General features: G+C 36.7%; 2 protein-coding genes across 2 annotated transcripts in view; one reads left to right on the forward strand and one right to left on the reverse strand.

Annotated features, from left to right (window-relative positions):
• Positions 1 to 3,044, forward strand: part of LOC150105039 (uncharacterized) — a 61,787-nt gene extending 58,743 nt beyond the window's left edge. Inside the window, exon 4 of the mRNA XM_090395462.1 lies at positions 1,454 to 3,044. Within this exon, the coding sequence (XP_090251588.1) occupies positions 1,454 to 2,835 (1,382 nt within the window). The 3' untranslated portion in view covers positions 2,836 to 3,044. The remainder of the gene's footprint in view (positions 1 to 1,453) is intronic.
• Positions 1 to 24,151, reverse strand: part of Rab3GAP1 (RAB3 GTPase activating protein subunit 1) — a 584,727-nt gene that overhangs the window by 239,738 nt on the left and 320,838 nt on the right. The window contains exon 15 of the mRNA XM_090395461.1: positions 12,365 to 12,537. Coding sequence (XP_090251587.1) covers positions 12,365 to 12,537 — 173 coding nt within the window. The remainder of the gene's footprint in view (positions 1 to 12,364; positions 12,538 to 24,151) is intronic.

Consider the following 24,151-nt stretch of genomic DNA (forward strand, 5'->3'; position numbering starts at 1 on the left):
GAGTGTTGTTTTCCTCTTTTTCTAAGGTGAACTGGACTCTGGGGTGGTGGTTGTTTAAGTGTGTTAGGAAGGAGTGGAGTGAGTCTGAGCCATGTGGCCTAATAGTAAACACATCATCCATGTAACGAAGCCAAATAGTGGGTTTTTGTGGGGCGGAGTTTAAAGCTTTCTCTTCAAAGGTCTCCATAAAGAAATTGGCCAAGGGTGGGGAAAGTGGTGAACCCATGGCTGTCCCCTCTATCTGTTTCTACAAACAGATAGAGGGGATATGCTAGAAACTTATAAGTTAATGAAGGGATTATTCTATAAGACTGACATAAAAGAAATTTTTCAATATGGGGAAGTAGGGGATAAACAAGGGGTCACATTTGGAAGTTGTCTAAGAGTGTGGTTAGTAAGGCTGTGCAGACCAGGTTCTTTACTTAGAGAGTGGTGAACAAGTGGAAAGGGATTGCCAGAGATGGTTGCGAGTGCTCCAACCGTAAATACGTTTAAGGAGATGTATGATAGGTACTGTGTTAATGGATAGAGTGGGTTTCCCACGATGAATCTTTTGGCTCTATGGAGTATCCGCATAAATAACAATAATAATAAATAGAAATCATTGGATAGAACATAAGATGCACAAGTATGCTGCAAGATTTGAATATTCCTAACTCAACAATTCTTAACACAGCTAAAAAGCATTAACTCCATTTCACATTGGGTGAATGGAGCCAGAGAGACTTCCTCACCTGATATTTGAGAGCAACATGGAGGGTACAAAACCCAGAGGAAGACCAAGATTAACATTTTATGAAGCCCTTTGAACTGCACTGGACTTTCAAAGCTGTTGGCATATGAAAAGGGCTTGCTTTGGACAGAGAATGGTGGAAGATTCTTATCCATTGGGGGGGGGGGGGGGAAGCACTTACCCCATCTTGAGGACAGAAGAAGAAGAATGCAAACCCAGTCTTGCCATTCTTCTTTCCATTCCAAAAAAAGTATCTAAAGGATAATGCCTTTATTGCACAGAAATAGCCAGAACAGCTTGACAGAAAATAATTTTAATGTATGAAAGCTGGGAAAGGAACAGAAATGTTAACTGCAAGTATATTGTAAATGTTTGACTATTCTACAAGGAAGAGAAACCTTGCAGAATATGACGAAGAAGATGATGATGGTGGTGGTGATTTTCCAAGAGAAACTTTCATTAACCTCATGTGAAAACCATTATCATATCTGAAACCTCAAACTAATATTGTTTAGATTAACTCATGGCTTCAAATAAACTGGTTCAGCTTAAATGATTGGTTATGGTGGCATATTTCTTCCAACCTCTCACACTATGCAACTAAGTACAGTACTTAATCTTTAACAATAAATTATTTATAAAATGAGTTTGCAGATTTTTCTCCTGACATTACCTTTGTCACTATTTCAATATGTTTCATAATTTTCCTTTCTTCTGCAGGTTCCTATCTAACATGTGACTGTAAAATTAAGTGGATAGCTGAATGGATTCAAGACTATGATCTGCAAGTTACAAGTCGTGAACGTAATCCTCAGTTTTGTGGAAAACCTGAGCATCTTCGTCAGCAAACATTTTCTCAACTCAGTTTCAATGACTTTACATGTAAAGAGGATATCACTAGTTCAAATGCCAACCCTGAAGAAACAACAACGATTCATTCTAATATTACTCCTAAGCTAATAAATAAGTCAAAGCATTTATCTCTATTTCCAGTACCATCTATGGTTAATGAACAAACAACACAGCAAACTCACTTGGTTACTATTGGTATTGAACTAGAAACTGCTGAGACTAAATATGTTACAGAGAGAGTAACAAACAATCCTTCAATATCTAGATATGACATTGTGGATGCACATAAACCTCGCATTACACATGTTAAGTTGAAACAAGTGTACAAGACAGATTCTTCTCTGATTATACAATGGGATACAGAAGATAAAAATATATTAGGATTTCAAGTGGTTTACAGAAAATTTGGTGAATCAGAATTTAAACGGGGGCCACCACTAACCCAAAGTAAGAGGAAATATGAATTTCAGGATATTCCACTAGATGAATGTCTTGTTGTATGTGTGATAACCTTAGAAGACTCTGCTGATCTTAAAATGGACGAGCTACAATATAGACAGTGTCGAGAGATTAGAGCAGATCAAGTTAAATTACTGGCAACAGATCAAATTATTATCGGTGCTTCAGCAGCTGTATGTGCAATTATTATTGCAGCAGTATTAATTGTATTGGTACTCTATTTCAGAAAAAGAAATCATAATCCAAAACTACCTCCAGTCCCACCAAGCATACCAATAGTTAAAACTGAACCTGAGTGGGAAAATCTATCAGTATACAGCAGCCACAGTACTCCAAAAATTCAGAAATGTTTAGTAAGCACAAAGACAACATCTAGTAACACTGTGACAGCTGAAGAAAACCACTATTCAAAATCCTCATTTCCTAAAATGACCAATGGTTATTCTAAATCTTGTTCCACAAATGATGATGAATCACATCTTTCGTATACCCAGATTTCAAATAAGTTTCTGAATGGAAGTATTTTTGATTTCTCAGATGTTCACCATACAGACAAGCCCATGGTAAAGAATCTGGGATATCCAGCATGCACAGGTAATCGTCACTCAAGAAAGAAGAAACACAGCATTAACAACCACTATACATCATCTGGTTCTGCACATTCTTCTGCAGATTGTGAATCTGACTGGAAGGGAAGATGTAACTGGAGAGATAATGATGTAGATATATATGTTGGTCATAATCACATAATAACAGGTCACCACAGAAAGCCTAAAGACTATAAACTTTAACATGTACTTTCAAATATATATGATCATATTTTTACTACTATTAAAACTTCAGTTCCTTTAATAGCAGTATTTATGCCACAGAATATATATATATGAGAAGAGAATGTAAGTAAAATCCGTTACGTTCAAAGCCAATTTTTAAATATACCACAATGTATTTATTTTTAATGTACAATATTCTAATTATTAAAATATAACATTTCTCCAAAGTAGTCATTCAATTCATATCATTTTGAAGTATCATTGTCACACCAAATATGTGGTATATCAATTTCATTACTTGGTATGAGTAATGAAACTGATACCACAACCCTGATTACAGAGACCTTGAAGTGACTCAAAACAGTTTCAAGTTTGGTCTCTAGAGCAGGATTTTCATATAAACTAATCTTAAGTTCATCTACAGTTGCAATGCATGATAGGTTCATAACCTTTCATGGGTATCATTTATGTAACAAAAAAGGTAAGGAAATAATTGCAAACAATCACAAACAGTTGCATTTTGTAATAGCATTCTTATATATATATATATATATATATATATATATATATATATATATATATAGAGTGATGAAACCATTCATCATTACAGCATATGAACCAAGAACCATTTTATGAATACATGTACGATACCCTCTTTAAAGTGTATACCAGAAGGATGGATGGCAGTTTGGCACCTGTGATACAGGACCTCCCAAAGTAGAGAAAAGAGACTAATCCATGTAAGGTGATCTGGAAGGAACTTTATTTTATAATTAGTTTTATAGTTGCTGTCGCGATATAATATATTTTGGTTACTGTTGGAATCGAATGCATTGGAAGACAAAACGAAGCTAAGTTTTCATTACTGTATTTAGTTATATTTCATTTTATTTAATTATATTTAGTGCACTTAAATGTTTTGTTTTGCTTGTAATTGTTTGTACTTTTTTTCTTATTTATTGAACAGAATTTATTAATTGAATAATTAACGATTACGCTACTCGGCAGTAAGGAAAGATGGCAGATTCAGCTGCAGTCGCAAGTGGCGTATCGCCAAGTCCTCTGCCATTTAAGAACTCTATTATAAGCAATATCATAAAGGACTTTGTGGCATGCAGTACTTGCGGCATGTATGTGTCTCGGGAATTAGATATGTGGCTTGTGAAAGAGAGCGGAGAGCGTACGTGTGCAAAATGCAGGCAGTGGGAGGAAATAAGTGCATTAGAAATATCAATATCCAACCTTGTTGCTCCAGGAATGGAGAATGAATGTAGGAAGACAAGTAGTGTGATAGGAGAGAATGAAAAAAATATATATATGAATGAGAAAATAATAGTTGATAGTGTGGAAGGCATGAGTGACTGTGAAAGTTTAGGAGATGGTTTTGTTTGGGAGAGTGAATTTAGATTAAGAGTGACTGAACCTGCAGAGGGAGATAGATGAGCTGAAAGAGGAGGTGGAATGTCTTGTGAATGAGAGCAGAAGTTTGAAAGATAAGATTAGGAGAATGGAAGAGATAAATGCAAGCCAAATCAGAGTAGGGGAGAGAGAGAATTTTGGGAGTGTTAGAAGAGGAGATAAAGGAAACAGTAGAAGAGAGGGAATGAGTGAGAGGTATGGGGCGCTAGAAGAGGAGAGAATGGAAACAGCAGAGGAGAGGGAATGAGAGAGAGGTATGGGAATGCTAGCAGACAAGAGGATGGAATGAGAGAGAGATATGGAAATGCTAGAAGAGGAGAGAATGGAAATGGTAGGAGAGATGGAATGAGAGAAAGGTATCGGAATGCTAGAAGACAAGAGGATGGAAACAGTAGGAGAGATGGAATGAGAGAGGGATATGGAAGTGGAGAAAATGGAAACCGTAGGAGAGAGGGAATGAGAGAGATGTATGGGTGTGCTAGAAGAGGAGAGAATGGAAACAGTAGGAGAGAGAGAGGTATGGGAATGCTAGAAGAGAGAATAGCAGTAGAGGAGAGGGAATGAGAGAGACCTATGGGAATGGAAGAAGAGGAGAGAATGGAAACAATAGGAGAGAGGGAATGGTAAGAGGTATAATGTATGGCGACTCAATGATCCGTGGTGTTCAAGATAGGATGCGTGAGGAGTGTTTGCCAGGAGGAACAATAGAAAGGGTGGCTATGGCAATTAAGAGAGGTGAAAGGGTGGATGAGATGATTGTGATGGTAGAAACAAATGACTTGAGTGGTAATGTAAGTCGGGCAGCGAGAGATATGAGATTTTTGCTTGAGGCTGTACAGAAGAAGACAGAGAGAGGAAAAATAGTGTGCGTGTTGCCTAGGTATGATAATGACGGGTTGAGCAGAAGAGCAGCAATATTAAATGATATAATAGCTAGAATGTGTGACAAGAGAGGACTGGTATATGTGGATGCTTGGAGTGCGTTTGAGGAAAGAGAGGAATTGTATGTGAGAGACCGCTTACATTTGAATGAGGAAGGACGTAGGCATCTGGAGAGATTGCTGTTCTGAACGAGTCAGTGTGTCCCAGGGAGGATGATAGCAGGGGTGGCCTCTTGTGGGAATGGATACTTGGGAGAAGGGAGACGACATCAGGTAACACTGAGCCCAGTGGAGTCTAGAGGGGTTAATGCTAGGTATAGAAACAATGGCATTTATATGCTTTATACTAATGCCAGGAGTGTCTGGAATAAGGGAAAGGAATTGGTGGCGCAGATAGCATCAGCCTGGCCAAAAATTATTGGGATCACTGAGACATAGTTGACAGAAGAGGATATAATAACAGGAATAGAAGTCGCTGGGTACAGCATTTTTCGGCAGGATAGGAGGGGAAAGCATGTTGGCGGGGTACTGCTTATGATAAGTGATGACTTATGTCCTCTAAGAGTGGAAGGCTTTGGAATGTGAGGTAGAGGTGGGCAAGACAGGATATTTAGTGCGGTGTTGCTACAGACCCAGGAGCACAGAGGATGGGGACCAGGAGATGTTTAGACTGTTAAGTTTGGCAAGTGCAAGAAGAATGATTGTTATGGGAGATTTTAACTACAGCAGTATAAATTGGAGAGAGGAAGATGCATGTAGCAATAGGGGAACGGAATTTCTAGAATTCTTGAGGGACAAATGTCTTAGGCAACATGTAACAGAGGGAACAAGAGGTTCAAGAGTTTTGGATTTGGTTATAGCATCAGAAGAGTTGATAATAACTGAGATGACATCTCTCCCACCAGTTGGAGAGAGTGACCATATGGTTTTGACTTGGAAAATGAATAGACGGGAACTTATGTGGAATTATAAGGCAGGTGATTATAATAGTCTTAGACGTCAACTTCGGGAAGTTTCATGGAGGGAGGAATTGGAAGGCCGGAATATCATTAGTGCATAGGAAATTGTGAAAGAATATTTGTTAGCAGCAATGGTAAGTTGTATACCACAAGTGAGGAAGAGGACACAATTTGAAGTAAAGTGGATGACAAACAATATTAAACAGGAATTGCATGCGAAAAAGAGGCTATGGAAGAGATATAAGGGGACAGGTGAAGAGAAGATGCATGAAGAATATAAGACACAGGCCAGAAGAGTGACTAGTGTGGTAAGGAAAGCGAAACTGGAATATGAGAGGAGATTGGCCATAAGATCCAAAGACAATCCTAGGGAATGTTTTAGTTATGTGGCCAGTAAGAGGAGAAATGACTGTGGAAGAATGATATTGTAGGATAAAAATGGGAATAGAGTGACTGATGCAGAGGACATAGTGGAACTGTTCAATGAACACTTTATTGGTTTGAGGTTTAGAGGTACAGGAGGAGAATGTGTTTCAGATACTGAGTACTCTGGATGTCAGTAAAGCTTTGGGACTGGAGGGTATTTTACCACGAGTTTTGAGAGAATGTGCTAAGGAACTGACAGTGCCTTTAACCTGGCTTTTCAAGGAAAGTCTGGCTGCACGAAAGATGCCCAGGGAATGGAAGGAAGGTAAGATAGTGTCATTGCATAAGGGGTAGTAACAGACTGGAAGTGTCTAATTATAGGCCAGTTTGTGTGTCATCAGTAGTTAGTAAGATCTTGGAAAAAGTAGTGAGGGACCGTATACAGCATTGGGCAGATGAGGGTAATGTTATCTGTGAGAGTCAACATGGATTTGTGAAACGGCACTCTTGTTTTAGCAATATGCTAGCCTTTTATAATAAAGTTACAAGAACATTAGATGAGGGAAAGGCATATACTGAAATTTTCTTAGACTTAGCAAAGGCTAAGTCTAAGAAAATTGCAGAGGGATAATTCAGTTATTTAATTTAAATAACTGAAATATCAGCTTATCATGTGACAGGGTGCCACATGATAAGCTGATATTTGAGTTGCAGCACAGGGGTCTGGATGTCAGATTGGTCAACTGGATTCAGGATTGGCTGTCTGATAGGTATCAGAGAGTTGTGTATGGTGGAGCAGTTTCAAGGGGGCAGAGGGTTACAAGTGGGGTCCCACAGGGCTCAGTACTAGGACCTATATTGTTTAACCTTTATATCAACGACATTGCCAGTGGATTGCAAGGGGATGAACGGTTGTTTACGGATGATGCGAAGCTGGGAAGGATTATTAGTAATAGTGCAGATGTGGTAGCCCTGTAAGAGGATTTGAATAAGCTAGATAGATGGACAAATGAATGGGGGTGTCGGTTTAATGCAGCAAAATGTAAGGTCTTGAGGTTTGGGAAACATCGATGGGATGCTGCATACTCTATGGGAGGAGTTATACTGGAGGATGTAGGGGAGACAAGAGATCTGGGGTTGATGATTGATAGAAACCTGAAATTTAGGGGACATATTGCAAAGGTGGTGAAGGTAACACAGAGAATTGCTGCAATTATGAGAAGGACACTGACCTGCAGAGATAAAAGGGTTATCATTCCGTTGTATAAGATCAGACCTCTGATCAGACCACACTTAAACTATTGTTCTCAGATTTGGTCCCCAGGATTTGAAGGGGATAAATTAACTGTGGAAAGGGTACAGAGACGGATGACAAATTGTACAGTCCTGAAACCAAAAATGGTTTCAGGACTGTACAATTTTGGTTATGACGATCGGCTGAGGGAATGTGGACTACAGAGTTTGGTGGATAGAAGAAGGAGAGGTGATATGATTAAGACTTTTAAACTGTTGAGAGGTGGTTACAGGGTTGACACTGGGGAGTTCTTTCGCTTGATTGAACAGAGGGAGGGAGTGATGACAAGAGGCCATCCCTGGAAGTTACGAAAGGAAACTGTGAGCAAGAGGGTGAGGAGTGGTTTCTTTGCATGGAGGGTGGTTGAACCGTGGAATGCATTGCCTGATGGAGTGGTGAGAGTGAGAACGGTCAATGAGTTTAAGGAGTGGTATGATAGACTTTGTGTTTCTTAGGGGGGGGGGGAGACCTCCCCTCGATGAGTCTTGACAGACTTTATATTCTTAGGCAGGACCTCCCACGATGAGTCTTTTGACTCCACGGAGGCCTGAATAATAATAATAATAATAGTGTGTATTTTTCCCTAATTTTGTCATTAACATGGTTTAATTTAAATAACAAATTTTAACAGAAATCCTAAATACCAAATTTCATTAAATTGAAATAAAGCCAAGAAGAAATTATTGTTATCACATTTTGAAACACAGTCAGTAACAGCAGCTAAAAAACGTTTTTTTAAATTTTTAAATCATTCTGCCAATAAAAACAGGACCATAATTAGGGAGAAGGACCTTTCATTGACTAGTAGTGAACTTAGGGCTTGCTAAATAATGAGAACTACCGCATGGCAACATATGATCCAATATGTATCAACCTAATTAGCATTCTCTTATAACTTTCTTACATACAATATAGTTCAAAACTGTTCAAAAGTTGAATTTTTGATTCTCAATATTTCTATTGTTTTCACAATAACAAATATATGTGACAAATTTACATTATATACTGATTTTACCAGCCTATTGTAAAGGTGACAAAAATGATAAAAGTGACATGAAAGCTGAATTTAAAGATATTCTAGATGTCTCAAGTAATTACTCTGAAACAATGCTAAATTAAACAAAAAGTGACATAGAAGTGATCGAAAGTATTCAAGCGGAATGCAATCGATATATATTAGATACCTGAGATAAAATAAGCCATCAAAAAACTGAAATGTGGAAAGGCAGCTCAAATAGATATTTGACTAGAAATGCTCAAATAGGGAAGTATAAAACTTTTATACTTCCCTATCATAGGGTGAAACACAGTATAGCACCTGCACTGTGTTTGACCCTATGACCAAGCCATAATTCAGATGGCTTGGTCATAGAATCGAACTCCAAATGATTGGAATAGAGCTCTTATAGCCCCCATCTATTGAAAAAAGGAAAATAACACTAAATGAAATTCTCACTAAATGTGAGAATTGCAGAGGAATTGTCATAATGAGTATTCTGGGTAAGATTTAAGCAATACTTGAGAAAAGGCTAAGAAAATTTATGGAATGGAAAGACAAAAAAAAGACTTTAAGACAAAAGTGGAGAAATCATAAAAACATTACAAGGATCTGTTATAACAAAGCATTATTTGTGACACCTCCAAGGAGTCCGAAGACTCATCGTGGGAAGACACCTATTGTACAACTCTCCATCTCCACTACTACACAGAACCTCTACTACCACTCACCTACATCAACACCATCTACTGCCCACAACTACCACCACCACAGCTAGTATTTTTTGTCTGTAAATTGTGTGTGTTCTGAAGGGCCGATTTGTCTGTATGCAGGATGAAAAACCCGAGTTTCCGGGAGAAAAAACCCTGCTACCTCCATATGAGATCGGCTAACTCACCTTCAATTGAAAAAGTCCATAGAAAGATTCCTCCCATCACGACGAGAACCGAACTTAGGCCTTTTCTAATCGAAGGGCGCAACGTGCCGTCGATCTTCCAATTGCGCTATGGAGGAGCAAATGTATATAACTGCATTTATTTTTTAATTAACTTTTAAATACTTTTTAGAAGTAATCAATCTAAATAAAATGTTGCTAGAATATGACTAAAAATGGAAAATAAAACTTCCTTATACTAGTTTTTAGCAATAAAAAAATACAATGTGTACATATATTTCAAATAGTTAAAATTTATGATTGCAATATAAAGAATTTAAGAGTTAAAATGAGACCACAAGTAAACAAGAAATGTTTTCAAACTTTACTATTGTTCATCTACATATATATGGTTAAAAAAAACCTCCATTTGTTGCTCTGCTTTCCTACTGTTTGAATGATCATTTTCATAAAGCTGCATGATTTTTCTATATTACAATCTCAAGTGAATACGATAAGTTATTTTTATAAGTGATTTATTTATAGTTAATTTGATAAATAAATAACTCCTGTTCTGACTATATATTTATATAAGTCATTATAATAAATGAAGGAGGGACCATTTATCTGGTAACAACCAAAGCGAGATATTACTGTATTTGATTTACAGAATGAAGATTCACATGGTATAACACAAAGTGGAATATAACACAAAGTTGAAAAAAGCATATGATAAGGTGCAAAGAGAAAAGTTGTTCAAGACATTACAATTAGGTGGTGTAAAAATCAGATTATATCAAGCAATATGGTCTCTATTTGTGTTATAAGTCAGCAGTTAGAATTGAAGAATATACAAGAACGTGGTTTGATGTTAAATCAGGTATAAGATAAGGCTGCACATAATTTACACTGCCATTCAACATCTATATGGATCACATTATGAAGGAAAGTGACATTAAGCCTAATATCAAAATTGGAAGATGTTAATTCCATAACTACTTTATGCAGATGAAATAAAAATTACATGATAACCAGATAGTTATGCCATACGTACCTTTAAAGATTAGATTTATGCAGATGACATTAATCTTCTAAATAAATCCAATACAAGTCTGCAGAATTCCCTGACTAAACTGAATAACTGCTGTAATAAATCTGGCATGAAAATCAGCAACAAAAAAGACAAGGACAATGAAAATAAACATGAACACTGAAAATATCAACTGCATCCTGAATGGAGAAACTATGAACAAGTAAACCATTTCAGCCATTTAAGCACAATTTTTAATGAAGATGGAATAAATATGGAAACAGACAACATAATTAGTCAAGGTGGTATGGAAGAATAAATCACTTGATCAAAGACTGAAGCCTACACATGAGAGTGCTCAGGAGGATTAGGCAAGGATGGCAGGAAAAAAGTCCTAGAAGAAGACTAAAATCTGGTTGGACTAATATAGTATGAAGTGTCATTAAATTTCAAAAATTATTATTGATAAACAAAATTTAGCAATGATCTAGACTTTTCATGCAGTACTGTATATGATCACTGATAGTTTTTCATGAAAAAAAAAAAAAACTCTTGGATTTTTGCTATAGTGCATCTTTGAAGGATCAACTAATTTTTTGGAATTATGATACAGACATACCATCCAGTCTCTATATTCCCTCCTATGGATTTAAAAAGAATATTAAACAACCTGAACACTACAAGTCGTGCCTGGTCCCAATGGCATTTATCCTACTGTACTCAAACTTTGTGCTCCAGATCAACAACTGTACTCTTTTATCTCTTCAATCTTCTAGCACCTATATCATCTCATGGAAACTAACATATATCCAACACATTCCAAAAAAGGGAGACAAAAGCCTACCGACCAACTGCCATCACCTCATTCCTCTTCAAAATAATAAAGAAAGTTATCAATGTTCAACTTCTTCACTACCTAGAAGCTTACCAGTTAATCAGCAACTAATAGTATGGTTTCAGGCAATCCAGATCCATGGCTGATATCATAGCCTACATTAATCAACCACTGGACACATGCCATGGAAAGGTTAGGCATCAAGGCCTCTTTTGCAAATTTTGGTGGTGATAGAGTGGAAGTCCACTGCATTAGCATAAATATGATTAAAACTGAAAGGAAAAATCTGCTTCAAACTTCAAACATTTTCTTAAAGTGCATTATTCCTTCACAATTTTGAGTTTTATAATAATTAATAAGGAAATGAATTATCAGAGGCTTCATGCTGGGCTCTATGTTAGCACTACTTTGAAATGCCATATCGATCAAGTTTACCTGAGACATGCTGCAAAGCTTTGGCAATGGTTCCTCCATCCACTCAGTGATAACACAAACACTGACTGGCTGGCAAGAATTTTTTTTTTAGAAAAAATGAGATAATTATAAAACATGAAAGATCTCTCTTTTTTGGCTTCTATAACATTTAAAGATACAAAAGATGCTTAAACACATTTCAATACGTATTTGAAACACTAGATTTTAGCATATTTAAATACCAATTAATGAATGCATAATTTATAATAAAACTATTCATCTTGCTTTAACACTATTCAGGAACTGGTCAATTTTATTCTATGAGCAATAAGGTTGCACACATCTAAATGAAGTGTTGTTCCCATGTAATAGTATATTTTGAGAAATTATTGTAACAAGCACCCAAGGCATGTTGCATGTGTATGTTTTTAGAGATATAACCAATAAATAATCTATGAAGGAAGGGAATGCTACTTACCAAGGTAAGGTATAATTATTTTCCCAACGATGTCTCATTTCAAGAAGAAAATCTCGCCATAAATGTGCAACAGCAACTAGTCCCCCATATGCATGACTCACATGACACATAGCTAATGCCAACCTCCATGTTAGGCTACCAGGTGGTACTGACTTGAATGACCACATGTGCTTCTGTAAAAAAAAAAAAAAAAAAAAAATCAATCTTTAATATATTAGATATTAGTAGTCAGCATATTTACTCTACAATCTGCTGTTGGTTCAAATCCCACCATGGACATGGATGTTTGTGACTGTCTTTAGGTGGGAGATGAATTTCACTGCCTGACAAATTCATCTCTACCTGTGAGCTGTCAACTTGATGGAGGCCTGAAGTGCTTAAAAAGAGTTGTATCTTTGGTACAAAAAGTAGGGTTTCCAGAATATGTAAAAATAAATAAATAAAACCCTTAAACCACTCATGGTACTAATGTACTGAAGAAGGTTTGCAACCTTGTGTTAGTAGGAGTCAAATAAAAAAAAATTATTGGGGAAAAAAAAAGTTTAACAAAGATATTTTGTATTAAGGAATGCAACAAAAAATGCTTTTTTTTTTATATTTTGATTATACTTCATTCTATACGAGAGCCAATGCTTTACCAATGCTTTGATGAGTGGTAGCATCACGGGCCGCACACTTTTAGGCAGAACTTAAAAAAAAAAAAAAAAAAACTCTGCATTTTTTCAAGGCAATAGTTATATGTATTGAATTACTATATTTGTTAAATCATTTTACTACTGGGAGAACAATATAAAATACTTGAAACTGAGACTCTGAAACTGATCGCTGTAATGAGAGCAGAGCAAGTGACTTTCAATGATGCGTTACTCTGGAGCGCATAAAAATCTACCATTCCCACTACTACTACTACAACTCACACAGAGAAGTAGTAGAATTTATAAATTGAGTAATCTTTTTAAAGCAATTTTGATTGTGTTGAGAATATAAATTGTTTCCATCATCAGAAATAATGAATATAACCAGTATATCAATCAGAAAATCTGCGGTCGAAACTAATAGCTAAATTGATAATACATATAATTTAATATAGTTTTTATCCTGCCGCGGGCAACACAAAATCACGTTATGGACCGAATGCAGCCTGTGGGCCTGCTGTTGGCCACCTATGATTTAAAGCATTGTGATTAAGACATACTTTTAAGACAAAAGACCACCATTCAGTTGGAGTTAGACAAAAACCACAGACTAAATGGCTACTGATAATCCAGAATATGTTTAACACAGAGAAAAGCAAAATTTCAGTCTTTTGCAATGATGTCTGATAGATATACTGATAAAATCACTACACCGTCACAATAGTTTCATTGCAATGATTTTAGCAGCATTTAGAGACTGTTTACAGCAGATAAAAACAGTGAAAGTAATATCGATATGTCTACCAAAATAATGCTCTTGAAAAGCTGTGTTTAGATTTAAAAGGAAAAAAATATTGCTAACATCTTTTATTCCCCAAAGGGAGTAGGGGCAAGGCTCTTTTAGCTCTATCTAACTTACGGAGACTGAGGGGAGTCAATCCTTGGTCAATTAGCTGGTCCAAGCTATCAATGATTTTAAATGACATCTAGTGGAGAGTACAGCAGACAGCTGCCACCAACTTGTGGTATCTACCCTAACACGATATATTATTATCTGAAATAATGTGGGTTCTGCAGTTAATTTTCTTCAGTTACAGGATAAACAAGTCAAGTTTCTGGGAGAAAAAAGCCCTACTTACTCATGTTAGAGATCAACTAACTCAGGAATCATTTGAAGAAAAGCTTCGAAAAAGTTCCTCTAGTCGGTGACTAGATCGAACTTTGAACATTCCTTTTTCAAGCCACAGGGATGCACAGGTCATGCTTTTGGATATTAAGTCAAACATAATAAAACTCACTGATGACAACAACACAAATGTAGAAACCAGTCATAAGTATGATCTGTTATAGTATTTATTAGAAAATTAATTAACACAGATAACTTACATAAAAAAATTATTTAATGTATAAAATTTTCACCCATCTTTCACAAGCATCTTCGGTATGTAACAACTGGAACATATGTGCACACACATAGACGTAGAGAAATTCAACAGTGGAATATAAGTGATTCTATAAGGAAACAATGTTTGGTTATTTGTAAAACAATTGCCAATACACATTCATTGTCAGCAGGAAAATTTTAAAATGATACTGCATTCATATGCTATATGTCGCAGTTAATAAAGGTGCCAGTACAATGTACCATTGTGCACCATTGCAAAAAAGCTGTGATTAATACTAAAGTCCAATGAAATGTAATGTAAATGAAATTTTTAAAATAAATGTAAAAATAAAATAAGAATTATGATGAAAATCTAAGAGTACTTAGATTTTCAAATCTAAGAGTAAAATTTATAATAGAAAAAAATAAAAAATAAACATAAATGGATGGAACACGTTCAAAGAATGAAAACAGAAAGATTACCAAAACAAGCCTTAAAGTACAAGCTATTAGGTAAAAGAAAACCAGGACGTCCTCTTAAATGATTCAACGATGACTTCTAAGGCGGGAACAGGCCATGCTAGGCCTAAATCCTTGATATGCATGATGATGATCTAAGAGTACTATTTTCCATAAAGAGGATAAATGTAGTCCATCATACTGAGATTAGGATGATGTTGTAATAATGCCTCAGAGATTTCCTTATATAGTCTTTCGGACTTGGTTTAAGATTATATTATGAGTGGTCGATGTAATTTAGCACTTGTGTAAAACTGGAGATTTTTATCCATTTTATTATATTTTTACCTTAGAAAAATTGTGTTTTATAGTATACTAGTGTAGATTTTCATGTTTTTAAAGTAATTAGTGTCTTTATAACACATTTTTATTGTGATATTGTAATATTAAATACAGCTGTAAAATGGCACCAAAAACACAGAAGAAACAGAATGCTAATAAAAACAGTGAAGTAGTGTACAAGAAGGTTTTTCTCCACTAAAGACTATACTTGAAGAGGACACTGAAAATAATTTATCTTCAAAATCGCTAGATTAAAGCAGACTATTAAAGATGACAAGGGAATTAGAGAAAGCCTATTGGCAGTTACAGAAACACAGGAAGAATAAAAAAGTTAGCAGCAAAATGGAAAATAACAAAGCACAAAATCAGGTAAATCAGAGCATAATAATCAAAATATGGTAAGTAAAGTTGATTGTAAAAAGGAGGATGTTATTGGTATGGTGACTGTCATAAAACATGCCATTGATGAGTGGGTTATAATGTCAATTTTCCCAGAGCAAAAAATTAAAAATATAATGCATAATGCAAGAAATTGAAAAACAGAAAAGAAAAGCAAAATTGGTCATAATTCTGGAAGGTACCAATGACTTATCTAGTGATAAATACAGCAAGAGAGAAGATATGAAAAGGTTGTTGGAAGAAGCGAGAGTGAAGAGTGAGAAAGTAAAAACTGTTAGTATATTACCTAGATATGATGGAAATGAATTATGAAGAAGGGATATGGTGTATGTGTAGAGTGAGTTTGAGGGAAGATTGGATTTATATAAGAGGGGGATGGCCTGCACTTGAATGTGTTTGGCATCAGGAGTGTTAGGTCGTTACCTTTTGTGTTATTTCTCTATCCTTATCCCTGTCATACCTACCAAGCTTGAAATCTCTAACCTACTCTCTGGGTCCGCTTCTCCTTTCGGAACTCTGACAAAATTTGTTTGAGATAGCTGCATCAGCCAGAGTCCTAGTACAGAAGAATTCTTGTACAAAGAAACCTTCCCAGAGTTCAAGTATTACCTATTCTTGTTAAAATATATTAAGTGCCTACAGAAATTTCAACATTACAGTCTTGGCCTAAAACCTTTCTAAACTTTCTTTAATTTCCCCTTTTTTTACAGGTTCGAACTTTTGCGAGTGGTAAAATCAGTCTCATGCTCAGACAAACTCAGGCTTATATAGAAAAACATGTTTATTAAATATCAAATTGCATACAAATAAACTTCCACACATCAAAGGTATGTCATATCAAAATTCTAATCCACTAGCTAAGCAATAAGGAACATTCTAATTATCAAATACTCTATTTACATCTCTAGGTTAAATAAGTACACATTCATCATAAAACACTAGTTCAAAATTCTAAGTAAAGCTCGCTAACAAAGATCAATTCAAATTCAACTGAGTGTTGCATACTCTCAGGCTTTCAGACTACTAGTCTGATATGATTAACACTTTACTGAGTACAAAAGTCACTTAAAAGTTCTCTTTCCTATCAATTAGAAATCTGTTCTTCTCTCTCTTTGCTCCAATACTAATTGCTAATACTAATTGAATAAGGAAATTTCTGTATGTTACCAGTGTCCTGAGAGGATATTGCGCTTCTTTTGTCCGTGCTTTGTAGTCAGAAGTCTTTCTGCTTTATCGAGTTGTGTCCACGTGGAGGTTACGCTAATCGACACAAATCGCCACTCCTTGCACCTTGCCGGACAAACGTTCGTCTTCCAGATCGATATTGTCATCTTGGCCGTCCTTCAAGGGGGAACTTTTCCGCTGTCTCGCATTGGTCAACTCTTACCGATAGTCCTAGTTGATGTCTGCCGTCAGCTGACGTATAGTGTTATATATTTACTCTGCACCATTGTTACTTTTCCTATAATAATCTACTTCCTTTATGAATTTACCTCTCTACAATAACTACAAGACTTACAAAATTTCCCTGACTCTAATATCTGTATCACTTCTTAGGTGTTCATTCTATAAGGAAAGCAAATTCTATATCTCTAGCCGATTCCTAATTTTACCCACATGCTTACCCTGACTGTTAAAGATTATTCCTTGCTAAAAGAAATGAATCCTCTAATTTCTTTCTGGGGCTGTCTCCTCTTCAGATATTGACAAATTTATTTTTTAAAGCTGTGCCAGCCAATATCTTAGAATAGAAGGGACTCTTATTCAGGGAGACTTTTCCAGACTTCTGGTGCATATAGGTGAATAAATTTAGTGCTTAAACTCATAAATCAAACACTTCACAGTGGCTAAGTAAATTCTGGTTTGCAGTCGTAACCTCTATAACAACATGTTATACCTTTCTTTCAATCCCCCCCCCCCTATGGTTCAGATTAATGAGTAGTAGTTTTGATTCATTCAATTAGTTCAATGACATGCTAAATCAAACTGTATCAAACTGATTAATACTCTAATGCATGAACAATAAATCCTTCTTTTAAGTTAGAGATTAAACACAAATAATATACACATTATACACTTCTAATCAATATTCTACCTACTATGTTACTCTTGCACATTAAACTAGTCACAATCATCTATAATCATTGCAGACAATTTGTCTTATGGACATTAGCCACTGCTAAATAATCACTTAAAGTTCTTAAATACTGTCCATACTTGATTATTACACTACAATGATCTTTCCCTTTTACCGACTGGCTAATTATACAACAAAATCTGTACTTTACCATTTCTTGGGGCAGGATCTCCAGGTCTGTCTGAACTGTCCTTCTTTGTTTGAATTACCTCTCGATACTTCCATAAGCCTGTGTCCACGTGGTGGGTCACTATGGTCATCAGATTAAGCTATGCTCTGCACCTGGCGTTTTCCCCTCGTCTATTCTCAATCTGTCTCGGGCCATCCTCATTTCTACAGGATATGTCTGCGATATTAATCCGTTGGAACTTTCAGCGAAGGAGTGAAGACAGCATATGCCGACATCTCACGCTTTAGTACCGGCAGAAATTCAGACATCGAAGGGAAAGGCGCACCGTCCAATACTGTACTGTCACCAAGAAACACCATCAGGAACTTCTGGTCCACAGGAGAAGTCGAATCATCATCCAGCAAAATAGGTGAAAAAAAGCCCTGAGAAAGGGGTGCAAACCCTTTTTATTCTCCCTTCACTTCCCCCTTTTTAGCACCCTGTTACTCGCTGCGATAGCGCCCTCTTCTTTCTGCGATCTTTTCCTGCCCGCTACTTTCTTCGTCCGCCGGAATTTTGGCACATCGTGAGATCTCTAGCAGCGTCTTCCGAGAAATGAATGTGCATCGCTTTCCGAGATTGCCAATGCCTCAGCCCTGCCCATGACCTTTGGACTATTGTTTACATCTAATTTACTCATTCATTGTATACATCATACATTCATATAATACTAATTTATACACAAAGTTCTTTACATGGTATTACAATTCTACTAAAAGGAGGTAATTTTATTTCTATTTACAGTTAGTACTTTATTTCTTCTGCTCGAGTACAAGTTTTTTCTCTCAGCTGATTTTTCTGACTTGTAAAATCATGAATGAATTGTTTCCTTTTAAAGGTTCTTCATTCAGGATGTAAGAAAGGTTCCCCCCTTTTTAGAAAAAAAAATTTACCAAAATAAAATTTTTTCCCTTAAGCATCCCTCAATTCTCTGGGAAGAACCTTTCCATTTCACCTGGGTCTTAATTCGTATCTTGATTGAGTAAAATCCTCATTTTGCTCAATCAAGATACGAATTGAGTGCACGGTTTGATACAAGATACGGTTTGAGTTGATACGGTTTGATACAAGATACGGACACACCAAGGAAAGACCAACCATGGTCTTTCCTTGGTGTGTCCTTTCTCTTATCCTGAATGTCACTGGAGACAACTTTTCTAGGATCTCAAATGGTCCCTCAGCAGTTTTCCCAAATTTTCTCCCTTTCTTATTACTGGAAACTTTTTCTAGTAGGACCAGATCTTTATACCTTCTTAGTCTGTTTACATATGACCTTGCCCGTTGTGAACATATGTATGTTGCTGGATTCAGCTACCCTTTCATAAGCCATTTTGTTCTCCCTGATAAGATTATTCAAATAGTTGTCTATATCAGGGAAACCTGTATTGACATGGGAACTTCTGAAGTTGTTTGGGAATAAAGGCTCGAATCCATAGAGTAAGACAACAGGAGCCTCTCTGGTAGCAGCATGGAGAGCTGTCCTACATGCAAACAGAGTGTGCTAGATGGGTGTCTGTCCCAGTCTGATACTCTAATATGTGCTAGCTTGGAAAGGGTGTGCTTAAGCGTTCTATTTATCCTCTCACACATTCCATTTCCTTGAGGATGACAAGGAGTAGTAGTGAATAGTTTCTTAATCCCTAATAGTCCCACAGCTGCAACATAACTTCTGCTGTCAAATTAGACCCTCGATCTCACAGGAGGGTTTGAGGTGTTCCATACTTGGAAAAGATTAGTTTGAATAGCTTATTAGCCACAGTCTAAGCTGTTTGGTCCTTCATGGCTGTGGCTTCAGGAAACCTCGAGAACATATCAATTATTACAAGAATATACTTGTTGCCCTTCGAGGTGGTGGGAAGTAGACCGACAATGTCATTGGCCACAGCTTGAAAAGGACGCGAGGGGATTGGGAAAGGTTGGAGAGGAACTTTTCTTGTGATGCTCAACTTCTGCTGACGTTAGAGCATGAAGACACATATGCTATGACATCCTCTCTCATTCCTCTGCACAAATATCTATCCTTTATTCTATTCCATGTCCTATGAATACCTTAGCATCCTGCTAGGTCCGAGTCATGAAACGTGAAAAGCACCCAAGGAATCATAACCTTCGGCACTATGATTTTTTCTTTCCATCTTCCAGAAACGTCTTATTTCGACAACAAAAGACCATTCTTGTCTATATGCAAGGTATCATGTAACAATTTCCCATCAGAGATCCTTTTACCACTTAATAGCTTTTGTATATGCCCCCCCCCCACATTGGATCCCCTTTCTGGGCCTCAATTATGTCTGTCTTTTCCCAAACTTGAAACTGAGGTTTGGTAGGCTCCTTCTTCTTCTTCCTCTCATCTACCACAACTGACAATCTCCTCATCGGGGCAGGGTTTCTCCACAGGATCTGAATCCAAAGACCTCGACAGGTAGTCAGCTACAACATTCTCTTTTCCAAGAATGTAGTTCACCTCGATATTGAACTCCTGCATCTCAAGAAACCACCATATCATTCTCTGATTTTTATCCTTCATGGATGAGATGAAGGACAGGGGCTTGTGATCTGATCTTAGTATGACATGTTGTCCCAATAACATGTATCAAAACTTCCTAAGTGCATAGATGATTGCCAAGGCTTCCTTTTCAATTGCCGAGTAGTTTTTTCGGAAGAGGAGAACTTTCGGCTAATGAAGGCAATAGGCCTGAAGTCCTCTCCCTCCCTTTGCTCTACAACTCAGGCAACTGTTGAATTTTGAATGAAAATATTTTAACTAAGAAATATCTCATTTAGAATTTAACAAAAAAAAAAAAACTAAAAGGGGAAATTAAGTAAAGATACTAATTTGTTTAAAGAATTATACCAATACAAATTTTGAAATATTAATTAAGGCTGAAAGATGTCATTTAAATGTAAAAGATTATAATGTAAGAAGTTTCTCTATAAGATATATGTTAGAGCATAGTAACAAAGGTTCCAAGTCCACTGACAACAACTTTGGATAAATTGTGTAGCCAATGGCAAATTGTTTACGTGCGAATGGCATGCGCACGGTATTTTCAGGCATGTGTGCGAAGTATTCCAGGAAGACAGAAATGAAAATAGAAGTCGGGCGCAAAAAGAAAGTGTCGGGCAGAAAGGTTTGGTAGTGAAGGGGGTGCTAGAGATACGAGGTATAAAACGGTTCCACCCACACCCATTCAGGGCTTTTTAGGTTTTTTCATCTAGAGTTGCTGGAGAATTTCTTATGGAGTCAGGAAGAGTTCGCGTGTGGGATCTAGTCGATAGCAGGCAGCTATTATCTGCTGTCGGTTCGTGATGCCGTGCGCAAAGAATAGACGAAGAAATATTCGGTATTCTTCCGAGTAAGCTTGAAGAAACTGGCCGCCACATACGTCCATGTGGATCGATCCAAGCCATGCTGTTTCCGGTCGAGAATGCGATGGAAGGACAGAACAGTGAAGGCCAAATCTAGTGCGTGAGTCAATCACCAAGGACGAGATCGAACATTCAGAGAGAAATATAAAAAGAATGAGTTCTAGGAATGTGATAATGTAAAATCCTTTTATAATTCTTTTGTTAAGAAAGAACGGAATATTGTGTTATGGAAGAAAACAGACGTTATGTTATAGAACTCTAAACTTGAAGAAGAATTATAGTGAGATTTAGATACCAGTGTCTAAGCTGTTTCCTTAGTATTTATGTGAATGAATAGTAGTTAATTAGTTATAAGAAATGATCTATAGAGTTATTATTATTATTCGGGGTGCTTAAGAATCAAAGCTGTATAACTGAGAGGAGACCTCCACATAGCCTTTAAATGAATGAAGAGAACCAACCAGGGCTTCTGACCTAATGTCACCTTCTCGTGGTGCACATTGTTGGGTATCTACTTGGATACTGAACGAACGAAGAAGGGCTGGCAATTTGGGATTTAGCCGACCAAATTATATTCTTACTGGTTAAACCAAAATAAAAAAAACAATAGTACGACATGACAAAATTTTATGCCTGCTGGAGCGTCGCCCAGTTAAACAAGGCCCCCATTGTTTTTGCCAGGGAACCAGGGCGAACAGCGAAAAGTCAGCTACTGGAACGAATCTGAAAACAAACCCCAACTCAACATCACCAGAGTTAAAGATCAGTACTATCAACATAAGAAGCCTGAATGGAAAAGAAATGGAGCTAGCTGAGGAATTAGATAAGTACCAGATCGACATAATAGGGGTGACTGAAACAAAAAAGACAAAAACTGGTGAGATCTTTCTGAGCAATAAATACAAAATGTTATATTCAGGAAATGACAAACAAGAAAAAGAAGGAGTAGCCATAGTATTCAACACAAAATACGAGGCTAATGTTCTTGAATGGCAGTCAGTCTCAAGTAGAGTAATGTGGGCAAATATGAGAATGGGGAACTGGACAATGAGACTTATTTGTGCCTATGGTCCCACAGAGGGTTCTACTAAGGTAGAAGTGGAGGAATTTTTTGAGGCTTTAGAAAAAGCAACTGACACAATGAAAAAGGAAAAGTTGGTCCTTCTTGGGAATCTAAATAGCAGAGTAGGAAATGATTGTGAGACATACAAAAATATTTTGGGAAAATTTGGAGAAAAGAGCAAAACTAATAATAATGGCAAATATCTGTTGGATTTCTGCTCAGGACATGGACTGGTTATTACTAACACCATGTTCCAACATAAAAATGTGCACAAATTCACATGGAGAGAAGAGGCAAGGAATAAGAAAAGTCTCATTGACTATGTTATTGTTGATAGTGATGTTTTCTCCCTGGTGCAGGACAGCAGAGTGTACAGAGGATTTGAAATTGGAAGCGATCACTATTTAGTCTTGAGCAGGATAAAATTGAATTTCATATTGAAAAGAATAACATGTAAGAAAGTTTTAAAGCGAAGAAATGTTTAGCAGCTCTCAGATGTGAACTGTAGACTAAAATACACAAAGTTTATTCAAGAAAAAATGAAAGAGTTTGAGAACAGGAATCAAACCTTAGAGATTCAGTGGCAAACTCTGAAGAAAACATTGATTGATTCTGCCAGAGAGGCATGTGGTGAGGTTGTCTGCGAGGATAAAAAAATCAGAACTCCCTGGTGGACACAGGAAGTTAAAGAGGCAGTGAAGGAAAAGAAGAAAGCATATCAAAAGTTCCTGTCAAATAAGTCAGCTTGTGCTCTTAGAGAATATAGAGACAAATGCAAGAATGCTAAACACTGTGTAAACCTAGCTAAACAAAAGTCATGGGAGGACTTTGGCAAGAACATAGAAAATAAATATCAAGAAGGTGGCAAAATATTCTGGAGGTTGTTGAAGCAGCTTAGGAATGGAGGTAAAGAGTGCTGTAAAAGGAGTTAGAGATGATAAAGGTGACATGAAAACAGGAGAAAAAGATATCCTTGAAGTATGGAGTAATTACTTTGAAAAAATGTTAAATGAAACAAGCAATGATGACAGCAGAGTGGTAAAAAACACTAACCAGGCATGCAGTCAGGAATACATATCCATACTTGAAGTAGAAAAAGCCATCAAAGGCTTGAAGTGTGGAAAGGCAGCAGGAGTAGATGTCGACCAGAAATGCTGAAGTATGGTGGTATGATAGTCTTACAGTGGCTGCACTGCATAGTTCAGAAAGCCTGGACAGAAGGACGAATTCCCGATGATTGGAGTAGAACTCTCATAGTACCCATATATAAAAAGGGAAATAAAACTGAATGTGAGAATTACAGAGGTATTTCCCTACTGAGTGTTCCTGGCAAGATCTATGCAAGTATACTTGAGAAACGGTTGAGAAGAATTGTGGAAGAAAAGCTTGGTGAAGAACAAGCTGGATTCAGGCCAAATAGAGGCTGTCAGGATCAGATCCTCACTTTACGACAAATAGTCGAGAAAGCATGGGAATATAACAAAGATCTGTATTTAAGTTTTGTCAATCTGGAAAATGCATATGACAAGGTGCCAAGCGAGAAACTATTCAATACGCTACAGTTATATGGTGTCAATGGGGCATTATATCAAGCAATACTTACTCTTTATTTAAGTTGTAAGTCAGCAGTTAGAATTGAAGGAAGTACAGGAAGATGGTTTAATATTAAATCTGGTGTGAGACAAGGATGTACATTATCCCTTCTGTTATTCATTACCTATATGGATCACATTATGAAGGAAAGTGGTATTAAACATGATATCAAAATTGGAGATGTTAATGTCAGCTCTTTGCTTTATGCGGATGATGTTATACATCTAAATAAATCCC

Source organism: Typopeltis vanoorti, chromosome 7, assembly GCF_054136105.1.
Source record: "Typopeltis vanoorti isolate ZY-2024b chromosome 7, IOZ_Tvanoo_1.0, whole genome shotgun sequence".
Lineage (NCBI taxonomy): Eukaryota > Metazoa > Arthropoda > Arachnida > Uropygi > Thelyphonidae > Typopeltis > Typopeltis vanoorti.